At 40.6% G+C, this 21,567-nt stretch overlaps 1 protein-coding gene across 6 annotated transcripts in view; it reads left to right on the top strand.

The window, feature by feature from the left end:
* mical2b (microtubule associated monooxygenase, calponin and LIM domain containing 2b) overlaps positions 1-21,567 on the top strand; it is an 88,589-nt gene that overhangs the window by 55,831 nt on the left and 11,191 nt on the right. For 2 of the 6 annotated variants that reach the window (XM_063000783.1, XM_063000784.1), the window contains exons 19-29: positions 466-564; positions 1,846-1,956; positions 3,214-3,315; positions 4,153-4,257; positions 8,909-9,089; positions 11,062-11,120; positions 11,209-11,287; positions 16,778-16,910; positions 17,552-17,622; positions 18,519-18,628; positions 20,359-21,175. In XM_063000783.1, the coding sequence (XP_062856853.1) occupies positions 466-564; positions 1,846-1,956; positions 3,214-3,315; positions 4,153-4,257; positions 8,909-9,089; positions 11,062-11,120; positions 11,209-11,287; positions 16,778-16,910; positions 17,552-17,622; positions 18,519-18,628; positions 20,359-21,175 (1,867 nt within the window). Of the gene's footprint in view, positions 1-465; positions 565-1,845; positions 1,957-3,213; positions 3,316-4,152; positions 4,258-8,908; positions 9,090-11,061; positions 11,121-11,208; positions 11,288-13,981; positions 14,211-16,777; positions 16,911-17,551; positions 17,623-18,518; positions 18,629-20,358; positions 21,176-21,567 lie in introns of those variants that run through there. The other 4 variants (XM_063000786.1, XM_063000785.1, XM_063000788.1 and 1 more) reach the window with 4 other exon arrangements.

Raw genomic sequence — 21,567 nt, 5'->3', positions numbered from 1 at the left:
TGCCGATCAGTCGTGTAGTGTGAAAGCCACATCGACTTGAAAGACTCCCGATTACAAGAGATCCAGTTGTGTAGTGTGAACTGTACAGCGACCTGACGACTTGGAAAGTCGTGGATTGTGAACTTTTATGCATTATGTAATATCATTTATGTATATAAAAAGTTGAATTACTCTGGATTTTCCTGTGACAGCCAGCATAACATCTCCTGTATTTGTTTCCTAAAAGTTAACCTTTAGATTAGTCAGTTTGAATTTGGCTCACAACTCCTCCATTTAGAATTAAACGTCAAAGAAAAATCACTGCTGCAGGTCCCAGCTGTTTGCCTCACGATACCAACGGTCAATTTATGCATGCAAGTTCCTGAGCTTTTGCTGGCTTTGATTTGTCCTTGAAAGAACATGTTTGAAAGGTTTATTAAGAAGTGCATTCTCTAACTGATCTTCTGTGTCCTTGCTGTACTGTAGAGAAGAGCTCAGACTGTAAGTGCTGGAGAGTTCAGTAGAAAGTCTATAAGAGAGAGAGCAGAACAGCTCAGCTTCCTCTTCTCTGGAAAAGTTCCTCAGGTGATAGTCAGGATACAGTTTGCACCAATAGCAATTTGTAATCAGGAGCAGCTGATGTTACTGTTTGCATTGTTGCGTCTCTAACTAACCTGTTCCTAACTAAGCTCTTGTGCTTTTGGGTTCTGTGTGAGGCACAATTTTAGCCTCCGCACGTCAAGCCTGATCATTGCACAGGATTGATTTTATTGTTCAACCAGATATTTAATTTCTGATTAAATGAACAGTCAAAAGAAAAGTTAGGAATGTTAGAAACAAACGGCAACCTTGTGGTTACAAGAAGGCCGGTACTTTAACCACAGAGCCACCACTGCCCCCTTTTTGTGTCTTAACCCTTTTTTTTTTATAGGTGCTTTGTGTATTTTAATTGCGAATGTCGTAACTAAGATTTTCATTTTGTGCCACTCTGTTTATTGTCTAAATCACATATGCTAATATCAAGGCCCGCAGGCCAAATCCGGCCTGCCATGTCATTTTATGTGGCCTGTGAGAGCTTAAAAGACGCACGATCGTCTTAATACACACTGTAAAATTGTACATAAACTGCATCTCCCACAATGCATGCTGATTTTGTGGTCCGCACAATGAACGCATTCCACATCAGTTTTCCATCAAGTGATGTACATTATAAATATACAGTATAAATTTGGCATTTTGACACAACACAGAATTTCGCCTCCAAGCAAAACAACAAATTGTCCAAGACTTAAAAGGCAGAGAGCAATCACAGCAGGATACGTTACAATCGGCCCTTTGAGGGCCACCATAATGCAGATGTGGCCCTCGGTGAAAATGGGTTTGACACCCCTGGTCTAAATCATCAATGCCTGTTTTTGATTTAATTACATACTGAATGAATTCTCACTCTCATCCTCTCAGTCGAGCATAAAGGCATGGGAGTGTGTGTGTGTGTATGTGTGTGAGCATTTTCTTCTTTGAACAATACTAATGAATGTATGAATACTACAGATGCTAAAAATGCACAGCCAACTCATTAATAGTCCAAACTTCCATTATTTTTATTTATTTTATTATTTTTGTGTCATACGAGGATGGTTAAAAATTAACTTGTGTTTTAGAATTGCGGTCTTGGTGTTTTGCATGATTACATTTTGGTGTTTTTATTTTATTTTATTGTCATTACTTCTCTATTTTATTGTCCTTTTTATTCATGCACATGCCTTTTCAGCTTTCTATTTCTATAGTTAAAAAAAATCATTCTGTTCATTTTGCTACATTTTTTTTTGTTCATTAATCCTTTTTGAACTTTCTGTCCTTTCATAGGCAGATAGGTCTTGTCCTGCTGCTGTTAAACCCCTTTCATCCCCCTCTGTCCCTGAGCATTCGACCCTTTCCTGTGTGCTTTCTCCTCTTCCTTCAGATCAGCACAAACAGGTAACCCTAGAACCTTCCGAAATCTTTCCCATTGCTCTGTTTAAGTCTGACTGGATCAGTGCTCAGGTTTATATTTAAGGTTAGGTTAGGTGTTAAGCCGTGCCAGGGCTGCATAAGGGCACAGATGGTACTGTGTGGGCTAAACAGGTCTAAGCTCCTGGAAACTCAAGTTAAACCTCGCCTTTAATCAATTTCTTCCACTTACTCATGTTACCTCCCACCTCCCAGAGTCATGTCTGTCTGTAGATTGTTACTTTTAATTGCCTCTCTGACGTGACTGAGTGAGTTGGTGGATCTGTCTGTAATGAAGTTCCACACCAGCCATGATCAGAACCAGAATCCGATTATAGATGAGGAATGAATGTAAGAAAAAAGTTGCCTATTCATGTTCAGTAGATGGTTTGTTGTTTTAGATAAATAGGAAGCATTTGCCTGACTCTCTCGGTTCACTTTACTGTTATTCTTTCTTTTTCTTTCTGTTTTTTTCTTTTTTTCCTATTTTCCTTCCGATTTAGCGCACTCAATTTTGTGTTCCGCTGCTGAGAGATACCAAACTGCATCCGAGGAGAGCACGTTGCTGCACACGCCTCTCCCGACACGTGTACAGCCCTCTTCTTCTCGCCCCTGCACTCTGCACAGGCGTCTCTTCCGCCAATCAGGGTCCTTACACAGCGTATGAAGACCCCTCACACATAGTCCGGCCCCCACCCTGCAGATACGGTGGCCAGTTAGTCTCTGCTGCAGGCGCTGCCAGTTATGCCCGCTACATGGTGCCCAGCCGACCGGTGGCAACACCGAGTTTCGAACCGAGGAGTTCAGAAACTCGGTGCTGGTGTGCAAGTGGAATATCCCGCTGCGCCACCTGGGTGCCCTAATTGTTATTCTTTATATTTATAGCAAATGTTGCAGACCAAAGTAAGTTAAAATTATGACTACAATTTGAGCAATTAAGGGTCTTGCTCAGGAGCTCTGTAGTGGCAACTTGGCAGTGCTGGGGCTTGAACCTGCAACCTTTTGACTGCTACAACCTTTACTCATAAGCTCTCATTTTTTAAAATTGGGTGTGTATGTTATGCTTCCCATGTGAGTTGTTCATTGGGAACTGAGGTGTACAGATAATCACAAGAGTTCTCCACTGCTTTAGTGTGTCTTCCTGAAGTACTGTTACTTGGATAATTGTGCTCGTAAATTGCTTAATGATTAGGATTTACAGTCTGTTGTAGTGAAGCTTCAGATTGTGTCTCCTGTTTATTTTAGTGTAATGGACATTCTGAGTCACAGCAAGCGACTCACGATCACCACGAGTCAAAAAGTCAGTCTGAAATCAAACGCATAGAATGCCTTGATCCCTCCAAACAGGTATTTGTTTTTAAGTGAATTGCATGGTTGGTAAAAGACTGTTGGACTGATCATATACGTTTATGTAGGCCTCTTGATGCATGCTCAATAATCCAGGTACACAAATCCACAAAGTTGAATCAGTTCATCTGGACAAAAGTTTGTTGTCGAGAATGTAGGTATTATGTAGGTATTAAATTGTAACTGGGTAGGCGTGTGCCTGTATGCTTGAGAGTTTCATTAATTTCATCCTTTATTTCACTTTTTAATTTTAAAGGACAATACAAGCAACACTTTAGGTGTTCGAAATCCTAGTAATTTATTTACTTTTGAAAATAACTTCTCTCATTGTGTCTCTGCACTGTCTGCCATATTTTTTTATTTTTCTGTGAGAAAAGTTGTGCCGCACTGAATGCTGGGATTGCCTCCACCGCTAAGGCAGCATCGGATGCTCCCTCGTTCTTGAGTCAAAATAGCGTTGAAATTTTAAGATACCTTACTAGTGAGCATGTTAAGGCATCTAGGACTTCGAACAGCCTTCTTCTCGGGAGCGCGCACAGGATGACGTAAAATGCCGTCTATGTAGAGAGATCACTAGGTTTTCGAACACACCCATTGTGTAGTAAAAGACACGCTTGTACTTTAGAAAACTATATAACATCTACTTAGTTTAAAATAGGATGTCTTTACTATGTTGGTTCATATAGACTCTGCATGTTTATACACTTTCATTTCTAATCCTCTTACACATGTCTGTGCATCTCTAGATGTTTTCTTTCTCTTGTCTCTTAGCTCTTTGAAATGTTATCCTCTTGTTTTGTCTCCTTCTCATTTCTTTTTCCATCCCTACTGGGCTAGAGGACAGTAGGAAAGGTTTCCTCTGTGATAGGGGTAAAGGCTGCCACGCTGGCAATTCTTTATGAAACTGATCACAGACCCAACAACCCACATACCCTCTCACTGGTAAGCATCTTATAAAAGGTCCTGACTGCACTCGGGGGAAAACACTGCACATGGTTCACAACTACAAAACTGGCATTATATTGTTGACTCTAAGAAGTAATTAGATTTTCCTTATCGAGAAATGATCTGTTGGTGATTTCCTTGAGCAATATCAGGAGCTGTTTTTAAACTGCTTGATTGCCTAAAGACATCACATCAGACTATCATTATTCATTATAAGAAAATGTGGTTGCTTTGTTTGTTGGCTGTCTTTTAGCAATAAATCTGCTATGATCTTATATACTGAAAGGAAAATGTCTTTGTATATGACAGGTGCTCGCAGTAGATTTAATTAGGGCTGCCTCGATTGGTCGACCTAGTTGATGACGTTGACACATTTCTATATTTTAAGTCAAGTCAACTTTATTTATATAGCGCTTTTTACAATAGACATTGTCTCAAAGCAACTTTACAAAATCCAGGACCAACAGATACAAAAACCCCTGTTGAGCAAGCCGAGGGCGACTGTGGCAAGGAAAAACTCCCTGAAAATTACAGGAAGAAACCTTGAGAGGAACCAGACTCAGCAGGGCCCCATCCTTCTTGGGTGGCCTGGAGGATATTTTAACTAAATACACGATTTACACAAATCATACAAACACAGAATTAAATGATCTAAAAGTCATAACTGGTAATAAATAATAGTTGTTATCCGCTCTAGTCTTCAATAAAGTCTGTAGTGATTTCTTGTCGTTGCAATTACTCCAGACCAGTCACATCTGACAGGAGCAGCATCGTTGTCCCGGCAGTCCCGACTTTAATCCTTAACCTCGGCGGGTAAACAGGTTTCCATCAGAATGCCCTCGGGGTAAAACAACAGAGAATGTAGTTAATAATGTACAATGCTAGTTGACAAACAGTTTTACAGAGAGTTTTAGACTCCGGCAGCCCTAATTATTACAGCATAACTAAAAGGGAGAGCAAGCAGGTAACAAGGTCATGAAGGCTTTCACAGGACATCAGCGCCCATCTCCCCACCGTCATCAAACCTGAGTGATCGGATAAGAGAGGCAGAACGACAGCAACCCAACATCCCTGATCACCACAAGTTTCTATGACCAAGAACCCCCAAGCTCTGCGCCTTTGTCTATACTAATCAAAAGCCTGAGAAAATAAATATGTTTTCAGTCTAGACTTAAACATTGAGACTGTGTCCGAATCCCGAATAGAGGCAGGAAGATTATTCCAAAGTTGTGGAGCTTTGTAAGAAAACGCTCTTCCACCAGCCGTGATCTTTTTAATTCTAGGAACTATAAGTAACCCTGCATCTTGTGAACGAAGTGGACGCGCTGGGTTGTAGTGATTAATAAGTTCACTCAGATACTGTGGAGCCAGACCATGTAGCGCTTTATAAGTTAGTAAAAGTATTTTGTAATCAATGCGAAATTTAACTGGCAGCCAGTGTAGAGATGATAGAACAGGAGTAATATGGTCAAATTTTTTAGTTCTAGTTAGCACTCGAGCTGCTGCATTTTGAACTAATTGGAGTTTGTTTAAGGATCTACCAGAGCATCCTGTTACAAGAGCATTACAATAATCTAACCGAGAAGTTATAAACGCATAGATCAGTTTTTTGGCGTCATTAACAGATAGTATATTTCTTAATTTAGAAATGTTACGCAAATGATAGAAAGCAACTCTAGTAATATTATTAACGTGTGTATCAAATGAGAGATCTGAATCTATTGTGACACCTAAGTTTTTTACATCTGGGCTGGGAGTAACAGAGAACGTGTTTAAGTTTAGCACCAGGTTAGACAACTTGTCTCTTGCAGCTTTACAGCCAACAAGTAAAACCTCAGTTTTATCTGAATTAAGTAAAAAGAAAATTACACGACATCCAGTTTTTTATGTCGTTTACACAATCTTCTATCTTACTGATTGTGTCAGTATCATTTGGTTTGGCTGATACAGTGTATCACAAAAGTGAGTACACCCCTCACATTTCTGCAGATATTTAAGTATATCTTTTCATGGGACAACACTGACAAAATGACACTTTGACACAATGAAAAGTAGTCTGTGTGCAGCTTATATAACAGTGTACATTTATTCTTCCCTCAAAATAACTCAATATACAGCCATTAATGTCTAAACCACCGGCAACAAAAGTGAGTACACCCCTAAGAGACTACACCCCTAAATGTCCAAATTGAGCACTGCTTGTCATTTTCCCTCCAAAATGTCATGTGATTTGTTAGTGTTACTAGGTCTCAGGTGTGCATAGGGAGCAGGTGTGTTCAATTTAGTAGTACAGCTCTCACACTCTCTCATACTGGTCACTGAAAGTTCCAACATGGCACCTCATGGCAAAGAACTCTCTGAGGATCTTAAAAGACGAATTGTTGCGCTACATGAAGATGGCCAAGGCTACAAGAAGATTGCCAACACCCTGAAACTGAGCTGCAGCACAGTGGCCAAGATCATCCAGCGTTTTAAAAGAGCAGGGTCCACTCAGAACAGACCTCGCGTTTGTCGTCCAAAGAAGCTGAGTGCACGTGCTCAGCGTCACATCCAACTGCTGTCTTTGAAAGATAGGCGCAGGAGTGCTGTCAGCATTGCTGCAGAGATTGAAAAGGTGGGGGGTCAGCCTGTCAGTGCTCAGACCATACGCCGCACACTACATCAAATTGGTCTGCATGGCTGTCACCCCAGAAGGAAGCTTCTTCTGAAGTCTCTACACAAGAAAGCCCGCAAACAGTTTGCTGAAGACATGTCAACAAAGGACATGGATTACTGGAACCATGTCCTATGGTCTGATGAGACCAAGATTAATTTGTTTGGTTCAGATGGTCTCAAGCATGTGTGGCAGCAATCAGGTGAGGAGTACAAAGATAAGTGTGTCATGCCTACAGTCAAGCATGGTGGTGGGAATGCCATGGTCTGGGGCTGCATGAGTGCAGCAGGTGTTGGGGAGTTACATTTCATTGAGGGACACATGAACTCCAATATGTACTGTGAAATACTGAAGCAGAGCATGATCCCCTCCCTCCGGAAACTGGGTCGCAGGGCAGTGTTCCAGCATGATAATGACCCCAAACACACCTCTAAGACGACCACTGCTTTATTGAAGAGGCTGAGGGTAAAGGTGATGGACTGGCCAAGCATGTCTCCAGACCTAAACCCAATAGAACATCTTTGGGGCATCCTCAAGCGGAAGGTGGAGGAGCGCAAAGTCTCGAATATCCGCCAGCTCCGTGATGTCGTCATGGAGGAGTGGAAAAGCATTCCAGTGGCAACCTGTGAAGCTCTGGTAAACTCCATGCCCAGGAGAGTTAAGGCAGTTCTGGGAAATAATGGTGGCCACACAAAATATTGACACTTCAGGAACTTTTACTAAGGGGTGTACTCACTTTTGTTGCCGGTGGTTTAGACATTAATGGCTGTATATTGAGTTATTTTGAGGGAAGAATAAATTTACACTGTTATATAAGCTGCACACAGACTACTTTTCATTGTGTCAAAGTGTCATTTTGTCAGTGTTGTCCCATGAAAAGATATACTTAAATATCTGCAGAAATGTGAGGGGTGTACTCACTTTTGTGATACACTGTATATACAGCTGTGTGTCTGCTGTATTTCTGCTGTGTGTCAGCTGTATTTTAAGTCTGCATCGTTTTTAAAACTATGTTTATAAATTATCCTTTTTAATTTCTACAATGTTTCCATTCATATAACCATTCATATGATTCCCTCAGCACTACTTGCTGCGTGCATGACCTAAGTCGTATTTGGTCCAGTCACTGGTTGCCGGCATTAAGCGCAGTCTTAAAAAATGCCATCTGCAGCAGTCAGAGGCCGATTGTAAAGAACTTTCAAAAAAAAGTTTTCAATGACCCAAATCATCAAAAGTTTGGGAATACTTAAAACAAAAGGTGGTTTGTACACTGTGCAAAGCTTTCATGGTACCACAGCAGCACTAGCTCCATGTTGCACATCTATATTGTTTCATTAAGCTTCTTAATCGCAGAGACCTTGGAATACCATATTCCTTAGCGAGTTCAGTTAGGGCGCATGAGACGCCGCAAAACTTTTACTTCTATATTGTTTCATTACGCTTCTTAATCACGGAGATCTTGGAATATCGTAATTCTTAGAGAGTTCAGTTAGACCGCCGCACACTTTGCTCAATATTAATACAAATACAGCCTTGTAGTTATACAAAATATAAACACTGTATATAAAATAAAAGAAGCTTAAATAAGAGTCCGAATTAATTTTTTGGAGGAAAATTAATTGTTTAGATTAATCGACTAATCGATAAAAGTCTATAGATTCATCAATAGAAAAATAGTTTAGTGGCAGCCCTAGATTTAATTAATCACCCTAGAAGGAATTGGGTTGCTTTGAGTCTTTGAAAGAACTGAATTAAGAGTTCAGCATGATAGAAGAGAAGCACAATTATGTTTCGTATGTATTTGAGAGGTATTTGTAGGTTGAGAAATTATTTGTATCTGTTTACTGTTGCTAAGAGTGAATTTCACAACGTTTGAACTGTTAACTTCATTAACATTGCTTGCATGATCGTTCTAAGCTGCAATACCCATTCCAGTCTAATAAACACATCCTCCTGGTTTTTCTGTGTGTGTGTGTGTGTGTGTGTTAATGGCAGGGTAACCCAAGGAAGGAGTTTGCTTCAGGAATGGGCGGCAGCGACACCTGTCACTTCTGTAAGAAGAGAGTGTATGTGATGGAGAGACTAAGTGCAGAGGGCTACTTCTTCCACAGGGAGTGCTTTCGCTGTGACGTCTGCAGTGCCACACTGAGGCTGGGCGGTCACGTGTTCGACCAGGGTACGCTACCCACACCAAAACTTCCAGATGTGCTACATAGTGTGTATCTATATACTGTATATTCTATAACTATAACTTCCGGTGATTGAAAGACTGTGAATCACACTCTGTACTGTAATTGTAAGTTATAAAAGATTGGTGTCTTGCCAAGGTCAGAAAGAAACCTCAGACTGTCCTTTTGTGGTCGAATTTGATCCAAGAATTACAAAGGAAATATACACCATTGTTGACCCCATTAGAGGTTTAATATCACCATGAGCTTAGAGGCTGGTGTGAACCAAAAACTCAAATTTCTGAATGCAAAAGTATCTACACCCTTTGTTCAGTACTTTGTTAAAGCCTGTTTGGCATCTATTACATCTGCGGGTGTTCTTGGATACATCTTTACCGGCTTTGCACACCTGGATTTGGGAAGTTTATCCTATTCTTCATGGTGATCCTTTTTAGCTCAGTCAGATTGGATTGCTCCCAACCACAGTTTGTTGTGCCACAGCAAAGCATCTGAATGCTTTTGTAAATAAGAGACTCAAGTTTTTGAGATTTAATAAATTTTAATAAAACATTTTGTCATTACGGGGAATTAGTTTAGACTGAGGGTTAGTAAGTAAATGGGTCGGCCAGGCTTCTTCATAAACTACATCTCCCACAATGCTTGTAACCCACAAAGTGACAGTATCCCGCCACTAGATGGCAGTGTTTCCACATCAGTGTTCAACTAAGGTGGTTTTCAAACAAGTGGAGTTGAGAAATATCTACATATTTTGCCAAAATGTCCCTAAGTATGCACAGTTTAGCCTCCAAGAAAACAAACTGTCCAGTAATTAAAAGAGAGACTGAATTGGCAGCAGGATATGTCAAAAAAATGAGTTTGACACCCATGTATTACAGTTCTCTTTGGGGAAAGAGGAAATGAGTCCAATCATTCCAGTACTGTTTCAGAGCCTTGGACAGTAAACTTGTAGAATCTGTGCCAGGATGAATAGAAGCAGTTCTGATGTCTTGTATCAGTCAGACACCTTGCCAAGGCATAATTTTGGTTTCCTTTTTAATTTGTCATCCATCTGTACATATATTTTGTGTATTAAACTATTCTCTGTGTGTATTAACTTGCCCAGGAATTATTTAAGGCTTCATTTTTATTACATTATCTCACAATTAAAAATGCATCCTTTTGAGCCGCTCAGGTGGCGCAGCGGTAAAAAGAAACGCGCTGCAACCAGGGCTGGATTCTGAGAAGCGTGGTATCGAATCCAGCCTTGCTTTACCGGTTCGAAGCCGAGTGGCTATATGAGCAACGATTGGCCGGTTGCTCATGTGGGGGGTGGGACAAAGAACCGGATGAGGGTCTCTCTGTCAGAATGCGATTGCGTTCTCTGCCGGCTGATTGGAGGCGCTTACACAGAGATGGGAGAGGGTGCCCTTAGGGTGTGTCTCTCCGCATGCAACGCTAGGTGGCGCCAAACTCGTCAATGTGTGGGTGGCAAAGATGCATCTGGCTGCTGCTCGTGTTTCGGAGGGGATACGGGTTAGCTTCAATCACCGTCAGGGCAGGGTTCGGCATAGACAGAGAGGAAGCACGATGCAAATTGAACAATTGGATGCGCTAAAAAGGGGAGAAAAAGGGGTAAAAATTTAAAATAAAAATAAAAAAATGCATCCTTTTGTTGAAAATGGGGATGACCGGACTATGTGGGTGTGGTCTTCAAACGCTGATTAAGGACCCTGATTGGCACATAGAGAGGCGCCTGTGCAAAAAGTGCATGGGTGAAAAAGGGTTCCGCTAAGGACTGCGCGCGGGTCGAAGGAGGTGTGAGGTGCAATATACCCACCTGGACTGCAATCAGGTATCCCCAGCAGCAGGAGTCAAATTGACTACGCTCTATTGGGAGAAAATGAAAGAAAAACGCATAAATAAAATAAAACGCACAAAGAAAATAAAATGCCCACTGACGCAATTTTTTTCTTTTTGCAGGTAAATTTTATTGCAAGCTGCACTTTTCTCAGCGCAAAACCAGGCTCCGAAAACAAGAGGTGATATTAATTCCTGCCATGCTCTTCTTTAATCAGTCTCCGACCAGCTGTTTTATAGCTGCTAAACTCTCTGCTGTGATTCCTCCAGGTCCACAGAGGTCACGTGTCCATGCCTGATAGCACCGATGGCTACTCATCCACCAGCAGCCTCAACAGACATGCTTCAGGTACCCTGAGTTCCCTGTTTAGAATAAGGCGGCACGTGGGCCGTCTCGCCCGCTGGATGCATGGCACTGCCCGGGCTTTACGCTTACACCTCAGAGAGCGGCAGGACGACTATGCCTTCCTCTGTGAGCTGTTGGGTCTGGGTGTACCCCTGCTGTTTATGCTGCATGATATAGCAGACCAGATAAGCCAAGAGGGGAAGTGCATGACTTTAGCATAAGAACCAGCATAGTATTGAGCAGACTTTTTTAAAAAGCTGGAAAGATTCTGCTGCGCTCTGTGTATTAAGGGTTTCGGGTTGGTTAAGATGCTCGTCTTAAACCCTGTAGTCTTGCTAACTGAAATGTAATCATTTATGATCCGCAGTTATTTGCAGTGAAGTATTATGTCATTTAAGCTGAAAACCCTGACACAGGGTTTTGCTATTATTATTATTATTATCAGTATTACTATTTAAACTTATGATTATTATTATTTAAAAGTTAATTGCAAACTACAAATGTACTGTTAGCTTTTATTATGGTCAGAAACGTTACCTGTGTTTGTGTCCACATGTGATTAACAAAGATCACTGTGTTCACTACCACAATTCTGTCTTAAAAGTATTGATTTTAAAAGTGATGTATTTCATTTACAAGCACTTTATCCTGGTAGAGTCGTGGTGGGTCTGGCTTCCCTAAAATCACTGGGCACAATTTAGTAACACACCCAGGACAGGAGGCCAACAATCACGGGGCCTCTGCCACCCCCCTCAGACATAGCCCATCATGTCTGTGTACAGACACCTGATTGGTCGATAGCTCTGCTGTGGATTCAAACCCTGTATTCCAGCAATAGTGCGTTGCCTGTGCGCCCAGGAAAATAACATTTTAAGGACAAAACAAATACAGTTGTCCATGTTACAATTCATACATCTGATGTTTGATGGGAAAAAAAACTAAACGCTTGAGACACAAAGAAAAGTTTTGTCTCTGATTAAGCTTTGTGATTTTGCCAAAGCCCTTAGTGTATTCTCAGATGCCACGCCTCTTATAATCAGAGGCCGTAAGTTATATATATTATATATAATTTTTATACCAGTTTTAGTATTTGGCCAAATCGACGTATTAAAGTGAAAATGCACTGACAAATCTGATGCTGAATTTCAGTACCTCAGTAGCCGACGTTTGTAGCCAAAACGCTGGATTGTATTGGGTCAGGATCCAAACTGATCATGTGACATATGCTGTTAATATAATAATAATATATTTCTTACAGTACAATCTGCTTTAACTAAACACTTTTTGCTCTACAAAAGATATATTTATTCTGCACATTTGTTTTTGTGACGTTATCTAATGATTGGATTGAATACATAACTATATCTTTCACATCGCACTAAACATAGTATTTAGAACTATAACATGATTTAGGACAAAGCCCACTTTACCCGCTATTATTACTTTGTCATTGGCTCAGTTCGGCTTATGAAATTTAAGCTCAATGTTCGTCTTACATTTGAATAATTGAATGATTTGTTTTGGCTTCTCCTATTGGGGTCACCAGAGCAAATCATCTATCCGCACATTTAATAAGATACAGCACATTTACGCTGGGTGCCTTTCTTGATGCAACCCTTTTATTTATCCAGACATGTGACCAGCACTAAGGGTGCACTTATATGCCTCCCTCACCCGTTGGCTTGGTTCACATAATACCTTTCACCATAAAACACTTGTGTGTTTCTTTAGACGTCACAATTAAGTAACTATATAATAATTGTAACCATAATATTGACTTGTCCTACAGTTATTCTTTCTCTGTTAAAAAGGAAGTATTAAAACAAAGTGGTGCATCCTTACTTTCATAAGCTGATACGTCTACTCTGGTGTGGGTTGCATGAATCTGAGTAGACAAAAGCTACAGGACCAGTATTGTGAACCACTTCTCTACAGGGTTTAAGACCTACCCGTGTGTCTGTATTAATACTTCTAACACGGTGTTGTGTTGACTGAGTGTTTACAGATTTGAGGTAACCAGTATTGAAGCTACTGAAAGCACTTAACTGTGAGGAATCATGTAGGTCAGAGCCACCCTGGTACGAGGTCTGTTATTCAGGCTCTGACTTGCTTTTTTCCTTCAGCCTGTTGTGTGCAATGGAAATGTCAGACAGTATTTATATGCTTTGTTCTTCACAATGATGAACGAGTTGGGATTCTTTTTGACAGTGTATGATGCCTGTGCAGTATTCAGCATAAATTCTATTTCTAAATCTTCTTCCTTTTTTCCTCATTTCACTTTTTCCATTCTCTTTCACCCCATACATTAGTCTGTTTCAAGTTTCCAATGCTCCAACCCCTGATCGGCTGAACCGTGGCTGCAGACGGTGATTCACTGCATGAGGCAGGTGATCAGGGTCTCTTGCTTGTTAACCACTTACTAAACATGTCTCTTCCAGATGTGCCGTGGGTCTCCTGTATGAACCACTTGAAATCATTTTTGAATGTCTATCTGCCCATAGTTGCACACATGTGCCCTGTTACTTGCATAGCTAACTTACTAACAGAAGCACAAATGCCCTTTAGCGCGCAGTCATGCTTGTGTAACACGTGAAAGCATGAAACTAAACAGCATGCCTCCATGCCAATTATATTTCACGTGGCGTAACTCCCCACTTTTTCTTGTTCTTCTGTTTGTCATGTTGCTCTCTGTTGCAGAGGCTGATTTACTATCCAAATCCCACTCTAGACCTCTGTCTTGTTCTGAGGTCACCACGTAGCAGAAGATCCTAGTGCTTTAATATTCTTTAAGGATGAATTTATTTTTTGTAAATTTAGTGCCATTATGATTCCCTGCAAATCTGTACATTTATGGCACAAGACAAATGTATTTTTTTAATTTCTAATTCAAAGCGTGTACGTATGAAATAAATTTATTTTCAACGAATTTCTGCTTCTGACTTTTGTTTAACAGTACTTCAGTGAGCAATGAAAATAAAGACAGTAGATGTATTTAGCAAAGCATTTGTGATGCTTGTTGGAGAGCATAAATGGGCTAAAAAGGGCACTGTGCCATTTTTCATCTGCGCAACAATATACACTTACCCACAGGGCCAATAAACATTACCCACATGTACTACACAGTGTAACCATTTCTGTTCCTTTTTTAGAAGACTACACCTTCACAACAGCCCGGAAGTGTTAGCTGTATGGGCACTCGAAGGCCCATAAAGCTCAAAGTCGTCCATACTTTAGACTCAATGCTAAACTCCATCTGTGGTCTAAAGGGTTTTGGGTCTTTTCTTTGGGTCTTTTGGGTCTTTTCTATTCTTTGTCCATTCTACAGTCGTTTTTTAATTGTACTTTTTATCACTGTGTCCAAAAAGTGCTTTTAAAAATGTTGTTCTTCAGGAAATATGACAATCTGCTGGGTCAGAAACATACAACAGCTTGGATTTGTTAATAATAATTAATAATTATTACGCACTAAGAAATCTATCTATTCACAACCAAAGAAACGATTTGATCAGGTGATCTGTACCAGATGCCGCAGTTGACACACACGATTAATGCATTTATACCTTGTAAGAGGGGAGGCTTTTCCATTCTGTGATACCTTCAGAATACCTCTTACTATTTAACACATGCTGACTGGGTGTACTAAATACTCACAGGAATAATGACAATCTCTTGCAGTACCAAAGACCATGACAAAAATCTTTAACCAAGCCAAAATAAAAACAATTCTTAACTTCTTGATGTTCTCGCATTTAAAGAACAACATAATAACAGGACTTGACAAGAATGTTAGACTGACGTGAGCATTGTGCACTCTTCTTGCTGTGAATATAACCACAGTATAAGCTTGGCGTATAAATAAATAAATAAACCATTCATCAATAGTATGCAGAAATGCCACAGAGTCTTGAGGCTTGATCTCAGATTTGCCAAAAGACAGTGAACACGTGTGCTCTCGTCACGAGTCAACGGTTCCGCAGATGTCGAGTTCTCTTTGTCGGAGACAGTGAAATCAGTGAAAAGCAAACATCCGTCATGGTATGGAGGTGCTTTGGTGCTCATGGTATGGGTGACTTGCATAGGTACCATTGACACAGAGTCGTATATTGGGAGTCAAGTGAGACCCATTCTGCCGTTAAGATGAAGTCTTTCCCAGAATCATTCTGCAGAGTTTGTGCTTGACTGGCCTTTCTGCAGTCCAGATCTGTCTCCAATTGAAAATGTATGGTGCTGCATGAAAAGGAGAATCAGATAATGGGGACCATGAACTGTTGAGCAGCTGAAGTGTTCAAGCAAAAATGGACACAAATTCAACTCGCAAAATGCAACAGTTAGTGTCCTCAGTTCCTAATTAAAAAGTCGCTCCAATAGGAAAGGTGGTAAAACACTGGGATAAACACATTTCCATCCCAACTTTTTCTGTGTAGGGAACAGGCATCAAATTCCAAATGTGTTTATATGTATGGAATACAATGATCAGTGAAAACATTGGATTTTCTTTCTACTTCTGTCAGTTAAATGAAGGTTTAAGAGAATTAACAAAGATACTAAAGTGTAAAACATGACTGCAATAATCCTGTTAAACAAACAAAATAGAAACAACAGTCATCGGACAGTGGTGCTGCTGTGCTGTACAGCTGTTTTTAAAGGAAACACATTTTAAGCGAGCCACTCTATATGCAATAACCACGCTATTAACGGGCTGTTAGCCTGTCGTGCAAATAGGCCACAAATAATTTAGAAAACTGATCGTTAGCTTATTAATATTTCAGATAAAATTAAGTTCTAGATGATTTACACAAACGAACCACCTACACGTCATCAGCGATTATCTGCGCAACCATCACTGGACATCTAAAATATTCCACCCCATTTTATTTATTTTTTTGTTTTCTTAAATGCTTATTTAAAAAAAATGAATTTATCATGCCTTCACAATCACAATAAAAGTTCTGCACTCAAAGCTGGGCAAAAGTATTGGGACATCCCTTTTAATTTTTTAATTTCTGTGTTTTAGCCACAACAATTATTAACAGGTAAAAAAAAAAGTTATATACAGGAGATTATTTGCTTCTTGCTTGGAAGTTTAAGGAAGGTCCTTTCCTATTCCAGCATGACTGTTTTTGAGCACAAATCAATCTATATAAAGGCATGAGTCTGGTGAGAAGCCTTCTCAGAAGAGTGACTACTGTTATAGCTGTAAAGATCACATAGGTCACTCTATTTTTATGCAATTTGTTTTTTAACTTGGATGTCCAATTTGCTCACGGTCATGTGTCCAAATACTTTTGGCCATGTAGTGTATAGAAGGTTTGTTTCTGTGAAAAGGTAAGATATGTTCCCTCAAAAATAATGTCAGCTTTATGTGAAATGTGAGCAGCGTTCGACTTTCACCTTAGACTGGAGACTTCTGTCAAGTCAAAGACGTTTTGAATGACATTGATTTTACTCTGTACCATCATGTAGTGCAAATATTGTGTGTACATGTGTGTGTAGAAGCATTAGAGGTCTGTGCATCGAACAAGACGGAGAACAACCACATCCAGAATGGTTTGGTGGACTGTGAGAGTATGAGCGAGAGTTCAGCTGATCCTCGGCTTTCAGATCTTCCAGACCTCATCAGCAACAGGTTGATTTGCTGCATCATTTTGCATCATGTCTAGTACACTTATGTTTCATAGTTTACTTAGTTCAGGTCCTGAGAATCAGGAACATGATAGCAGGCTAATACAAACCTCTCCAGGACAAGAAGTGTCACTTGCTCCTGGGCTTTAAAAAAAAAACTGCTATCATGTATGCCTTAAGAAAAAAATGTAAAAATAAATTTTAAAAAGTAGTTTAAACCAAGGATTTAATGGAAAATAACTGTAAAATGGAAAATCAGTGTAAAGCCTAAGCTTTTTACGCTGCAACGAAACGCTGCTCCCACCTAGTGGTGATGAGTGACAATAACACCCGAAGAGTATCGGAAATTTAATTGCTCTTGTAGCAATCTCTAATTATTTATTCTTTCTGTGCAGCCCAGTAATAAACAAGGAGGCAAACCCATTAGTAAGGTTGTATGGTTGGGTGGGGTTAGAAGGCTAGCATGTGCTTTACTATTAACATGTTTACACCTCCACCTGTCTATAGGACATGTGATCCTTTAATTAGCTAAACACACACTGATCTATATTCGTTTAGCCCACATGGAGAGAGAGAGAGAGAGAGAGAGAGAGATTTGATTATTATGTCTATAACAGTAGAGTAATTTGTCTTGCTTTTCATCAGGGTTTGTGATTCTGCTGTTCAGAATCCTCCAAGGGAGTCACTTCCTCCAACCTCTACTCAGCTCAGTAAAGGTAAACATACATGCACCGCAACTCCTCTCCCTCTCCTGCATAAATTACACTCTGTTAATTCATTTTTATTCCAGTTCCAAATTTGTTGTTATTATTACAGTGGTACCTCGAAACTCAACGTCAGTTGGTTCTGGAAGTGGCGTTGAGTTTCAAAGATGTTGAGTTTTAAGGTATTTTTGCCCCATAAGGATGTTTAGGAAACCTGTTAATGTGTTCCATGGTCCTGTGGAACTGCATATATTGTAGGCTAATGTAAAATAATGGGGTTGTTTTTGACACTTATACACTGAAAATAACACACATAATATAAAACACTGAAATAAAAAGCTGATTCTTACCATTTCTCAGAACCCCGAGCTGTAACACAAGTTTAAAAGTGATAATCCAGATAAACACAGAAACATGTGCAGCTTTCAGAGTGAATCTGATGGTTATTCCACACAAATGCAGTTTCGTCTCATATGCACACTGTGATGACGATTTAACGCACCGCTTTAGCCGAGCGCTGAACAGAGCGACTGTTTGTTGTTAATTTGAAATTAAATAAAAACATTTTTAAAAAACAAACTGAACATGTTGAGTTTAAGGGTACAAATTTTTTTGACGAAGGACGTTGAGTTTTAAAGATTTTGAGTTCTAGGGGACATTGAGTTACACGGTACCACTCTTTTATTATTACTATATAGTTAAAATAATAAGTATTATTAATACTAACAAAGTACTAACCCTAATGTTATTACCAAACCTCTTCAGTACCTCTTCTCTTAATCATACATCTTATATTTGTTGTTGTGTGGTAAATTTGGACTTTATTCAGGGATTAAAACTTTATTTAAGGCTATAAAGAGTCAAATGTGACTGATGATTTGTGAATGATGATGATTTGTGTTTTGCAGCATTACCTCCGATTTTGGTTAAGACCTACACCACTGATCAGGCAGCAGGCGGAGACCCTGCTCCAGCAGAAGAAGAGGAAAATTCTGACTTTGAGGAAATAGATGCACCTGTAAGAGAGCTGAAACACACACACACACACACACACACACACACACACACACTGGACAACTTACCAAAACATTAGCTATTTTTATTAATTCCATATCAAACCTCATTTCTTTGATCTCACATTTTTAAAATAGATTACACGATAAATTTGGTGTTGCAGAATCAAGTGCGACATCGCTCCACCACTAGAGGGAGCCAGAGTGTATGTTAACGGTATAGCTGTAATTGATGCTCGATATGGATTCAGCTCGCAATCTAATAAAACGGTCAGGACGTTGGTGCAGCTGATGGTGTCACAAAGCAGCAGGGGAGCTGTAAGCATTTTGGGCCCCGTCACCCCCAAGGCCACGCCAGCCTTGAAAATATAACACTGTGCATACAGTGGAATTTGTGATGCAAGACAGGTACTCTTTACAAGAAAAGTGCAATTACATATAGCATCCCCCGCCTGGGGATCGAACCCAGGACCTTCTTGCTATGAGGCGACATGCTGCCCCAAAAATATTTTTGTGAGTGACTAACACAGGCTTTACACAGGCCTCACATGCTGGACTTTTAAAGCATGGTAACCTATTAAGAAATTGTATAATTTGTGCACTATTATACAATACTCTACTGTACTCAACTGTACCCAATCAGCCATAACATTAAAACCACCTCCTTGTTTCTACACTCACTGTCCATTTTATCAGCTCCACTTACCATATAGAGGCACTTTGTGGTTCTACAATTACTGACTGTAGTCCATATGTTTCTCTACATATCTTTTTAGCCTGCTTTCATGCTGTTCTTCAATGGTCAGGACCACCACAGAGTAGATATTATTTAGGTGGTGGATCATTCTCAGCACTGCAGTGACACTGACATGGTGGTGGTGTGTTAGTGTGTGTTGTGCTGGTATGAGTGGATCGGACACAGCAGCGTTGCTGGAGTTTTTAAACACCTTGTCCACTCACTGTCCACTCCTACTTAGACACTCCTACCTAGTTGGTCCACTTTGTAGATGTAAAGTCAGAGACGATCGCTCATCTATTGCTGCTGTTTGAGTTGGTCATCTTCTAGACCTTCATCAGTGGTCACGGGACGCTGCCCATGGGGCGCTGTTGGCTGGATATTTTTGGTTGGTGGACTTTTCTCAGCCCAGCAGTGACAGTGAGGTGTTTAAAAACTCCAGCAGTGCTGCTGTGTCTTATCCACTCATACCAGCACAACACACACTAACACACCACCACCATGTCAGTGTCACTGCAGTGCTGAGAATGATCCACCACCCAAATAATACCTACTCTGTGGTGGTCCTGTGGGGGTCCTGACCATTGAAGAACAGCATGAAAAGGGGGCTAACAAAGCATGTAGAGAAACAGATGGACTACAGTCAGTAATTGTAGAACTACAAAGTGCTTCTATATGGTAAGTGGAGCTGATAAAATGGACTGTGAGTGTAGAAACAAGGAGGTGGTTTTAATGTTATTTATGCTATTTCTAGACGCATTTTGCTAAAACTTTGAAGTAAACTTACTTTCCTGTTTTTCCAGTATAGTGAAATGTGACGTTATTGTCTATAATCTCCTATAAGCTCCAAATGCAGTAAACTGAGATCAAAATGTTGGAGTGGGACATTATCAGATTGATCATTTGTTTTTGCACTGATTAATCAGACTGACCGTTTAGGTTTAGTATGATGCCACCTTTAGTCATACTGAATTCATTTTGCATTCCACAACCCAACAGGAACCTGTGACGACGCCTAACACCCAGGATTCAGACTCTCACTGCCCTCCACAGGACAAGCCAGAGAAACCAGACTTGGTTGATTTTCCCCTCTATCGCACTCATGGAATTAAATCCTCCCTAAAACCCAGCACTGCCTCCACAGAGGAGCGTCCTGACGATCAGACCTCTGTCAGCTCTAAAAAGAAGCTCACTCTGTCCTCTCTGGAGAAGGAGAGGCTGCTTAATTGGGACCTGGCCACTCCCGGTCACTTTTCAGCCACTGCTAAAGCCGTAGATCAAGTACTGAAGCACAGCCAGAGCAACGGAACACCTGAACATCTGAGCAAACCTCAGAAGAAGCCAGAAGCTCATCTGGAGCAGAGGTCAATCCCCACTGAGGCAGACAACAGTGCTTCACTTTCAAACTTCCAGGTGTTGACTAGCTTCATGAGGAGATCTTTCACTGGAACAACGGACAAACCCAAAGTAATCAGGAGGGACCTTCCCCTCAGAGCCAGGCCTCTGTCCGAGGGTTCTTTCAGCTTCGCCTCTGTGTATAACGGAGCGGAGAGCGGAGAACAGGAACAGATGCGCTCAAGAGCAGCTACTGGAGAAAGCCGGACCAGAAGGAGTGAGATCACCGCCATGCTGGAGCAGGTTACGATTAGCAACAGGCCATCAGGGGCTTCCAAAGATGACATGGCCTCACTGCCACCGAGGAAGCTCAACTTCTTCTCATCTATGCGGCTGAAGAGGAAAGAAGGAGCGGACAAGGTCAAGACGGACAACCAGGAAAAAGACATCTGGACCGTCCTCTCCAAATTACGAAGTAAAGGTGAGGAGACTCATTTCTTGTTGAGTGTAGTGAAGTTACTCTGCATTACAGACATGTAATGGAAGATTATGAACAAGTTTAAAATATAATTACATTTCAGGATCATTTTTCTTTCTGAGTTGTTGGCTGCTGTTTTTACTGCAAGTTTTGGGATGTGCAGACTGCCATCATAGAACCTTCCATCACAGCACTAAGCTGGAAGGAGATTTTAGGTTTTTTACTACAGACTTATCAAAGTGATTGCCAGCCTGGTTGTGAGACTGGTTTGTTAGCTTCTTGAAGGCAATATTGTGTAACTGTTGTTGCTTCTGCAATTAGGTCACTTGTTGAAAGTGTTGACTTGTTGTTTTTTATTAGTCTTTTAGCACACTGTGAAATGGATAAGAAGATTC

The sequence above is a fragment of the Trichomycterus rosablanca genome, chromosome 8, assembly GCF_030014385.1.
Source record: "Trichomycterus rosablanca isolate fTriRos1 chromosome 8, fTriRos1.hap1, whole genome shotgun sequence".
Lineage (NCBI taxonomy): Eukaryota > Metazoa > Chordata > Actinopteri > Siluriformes > Trichomycteridae > Trichomycterus > Trichomycterus rosablanca.
The sequence above is the reverse complement of the archived record's forward strand: the minus strand, read 5'-3'. Positions and strand labels throughout refer to the sequence as shown.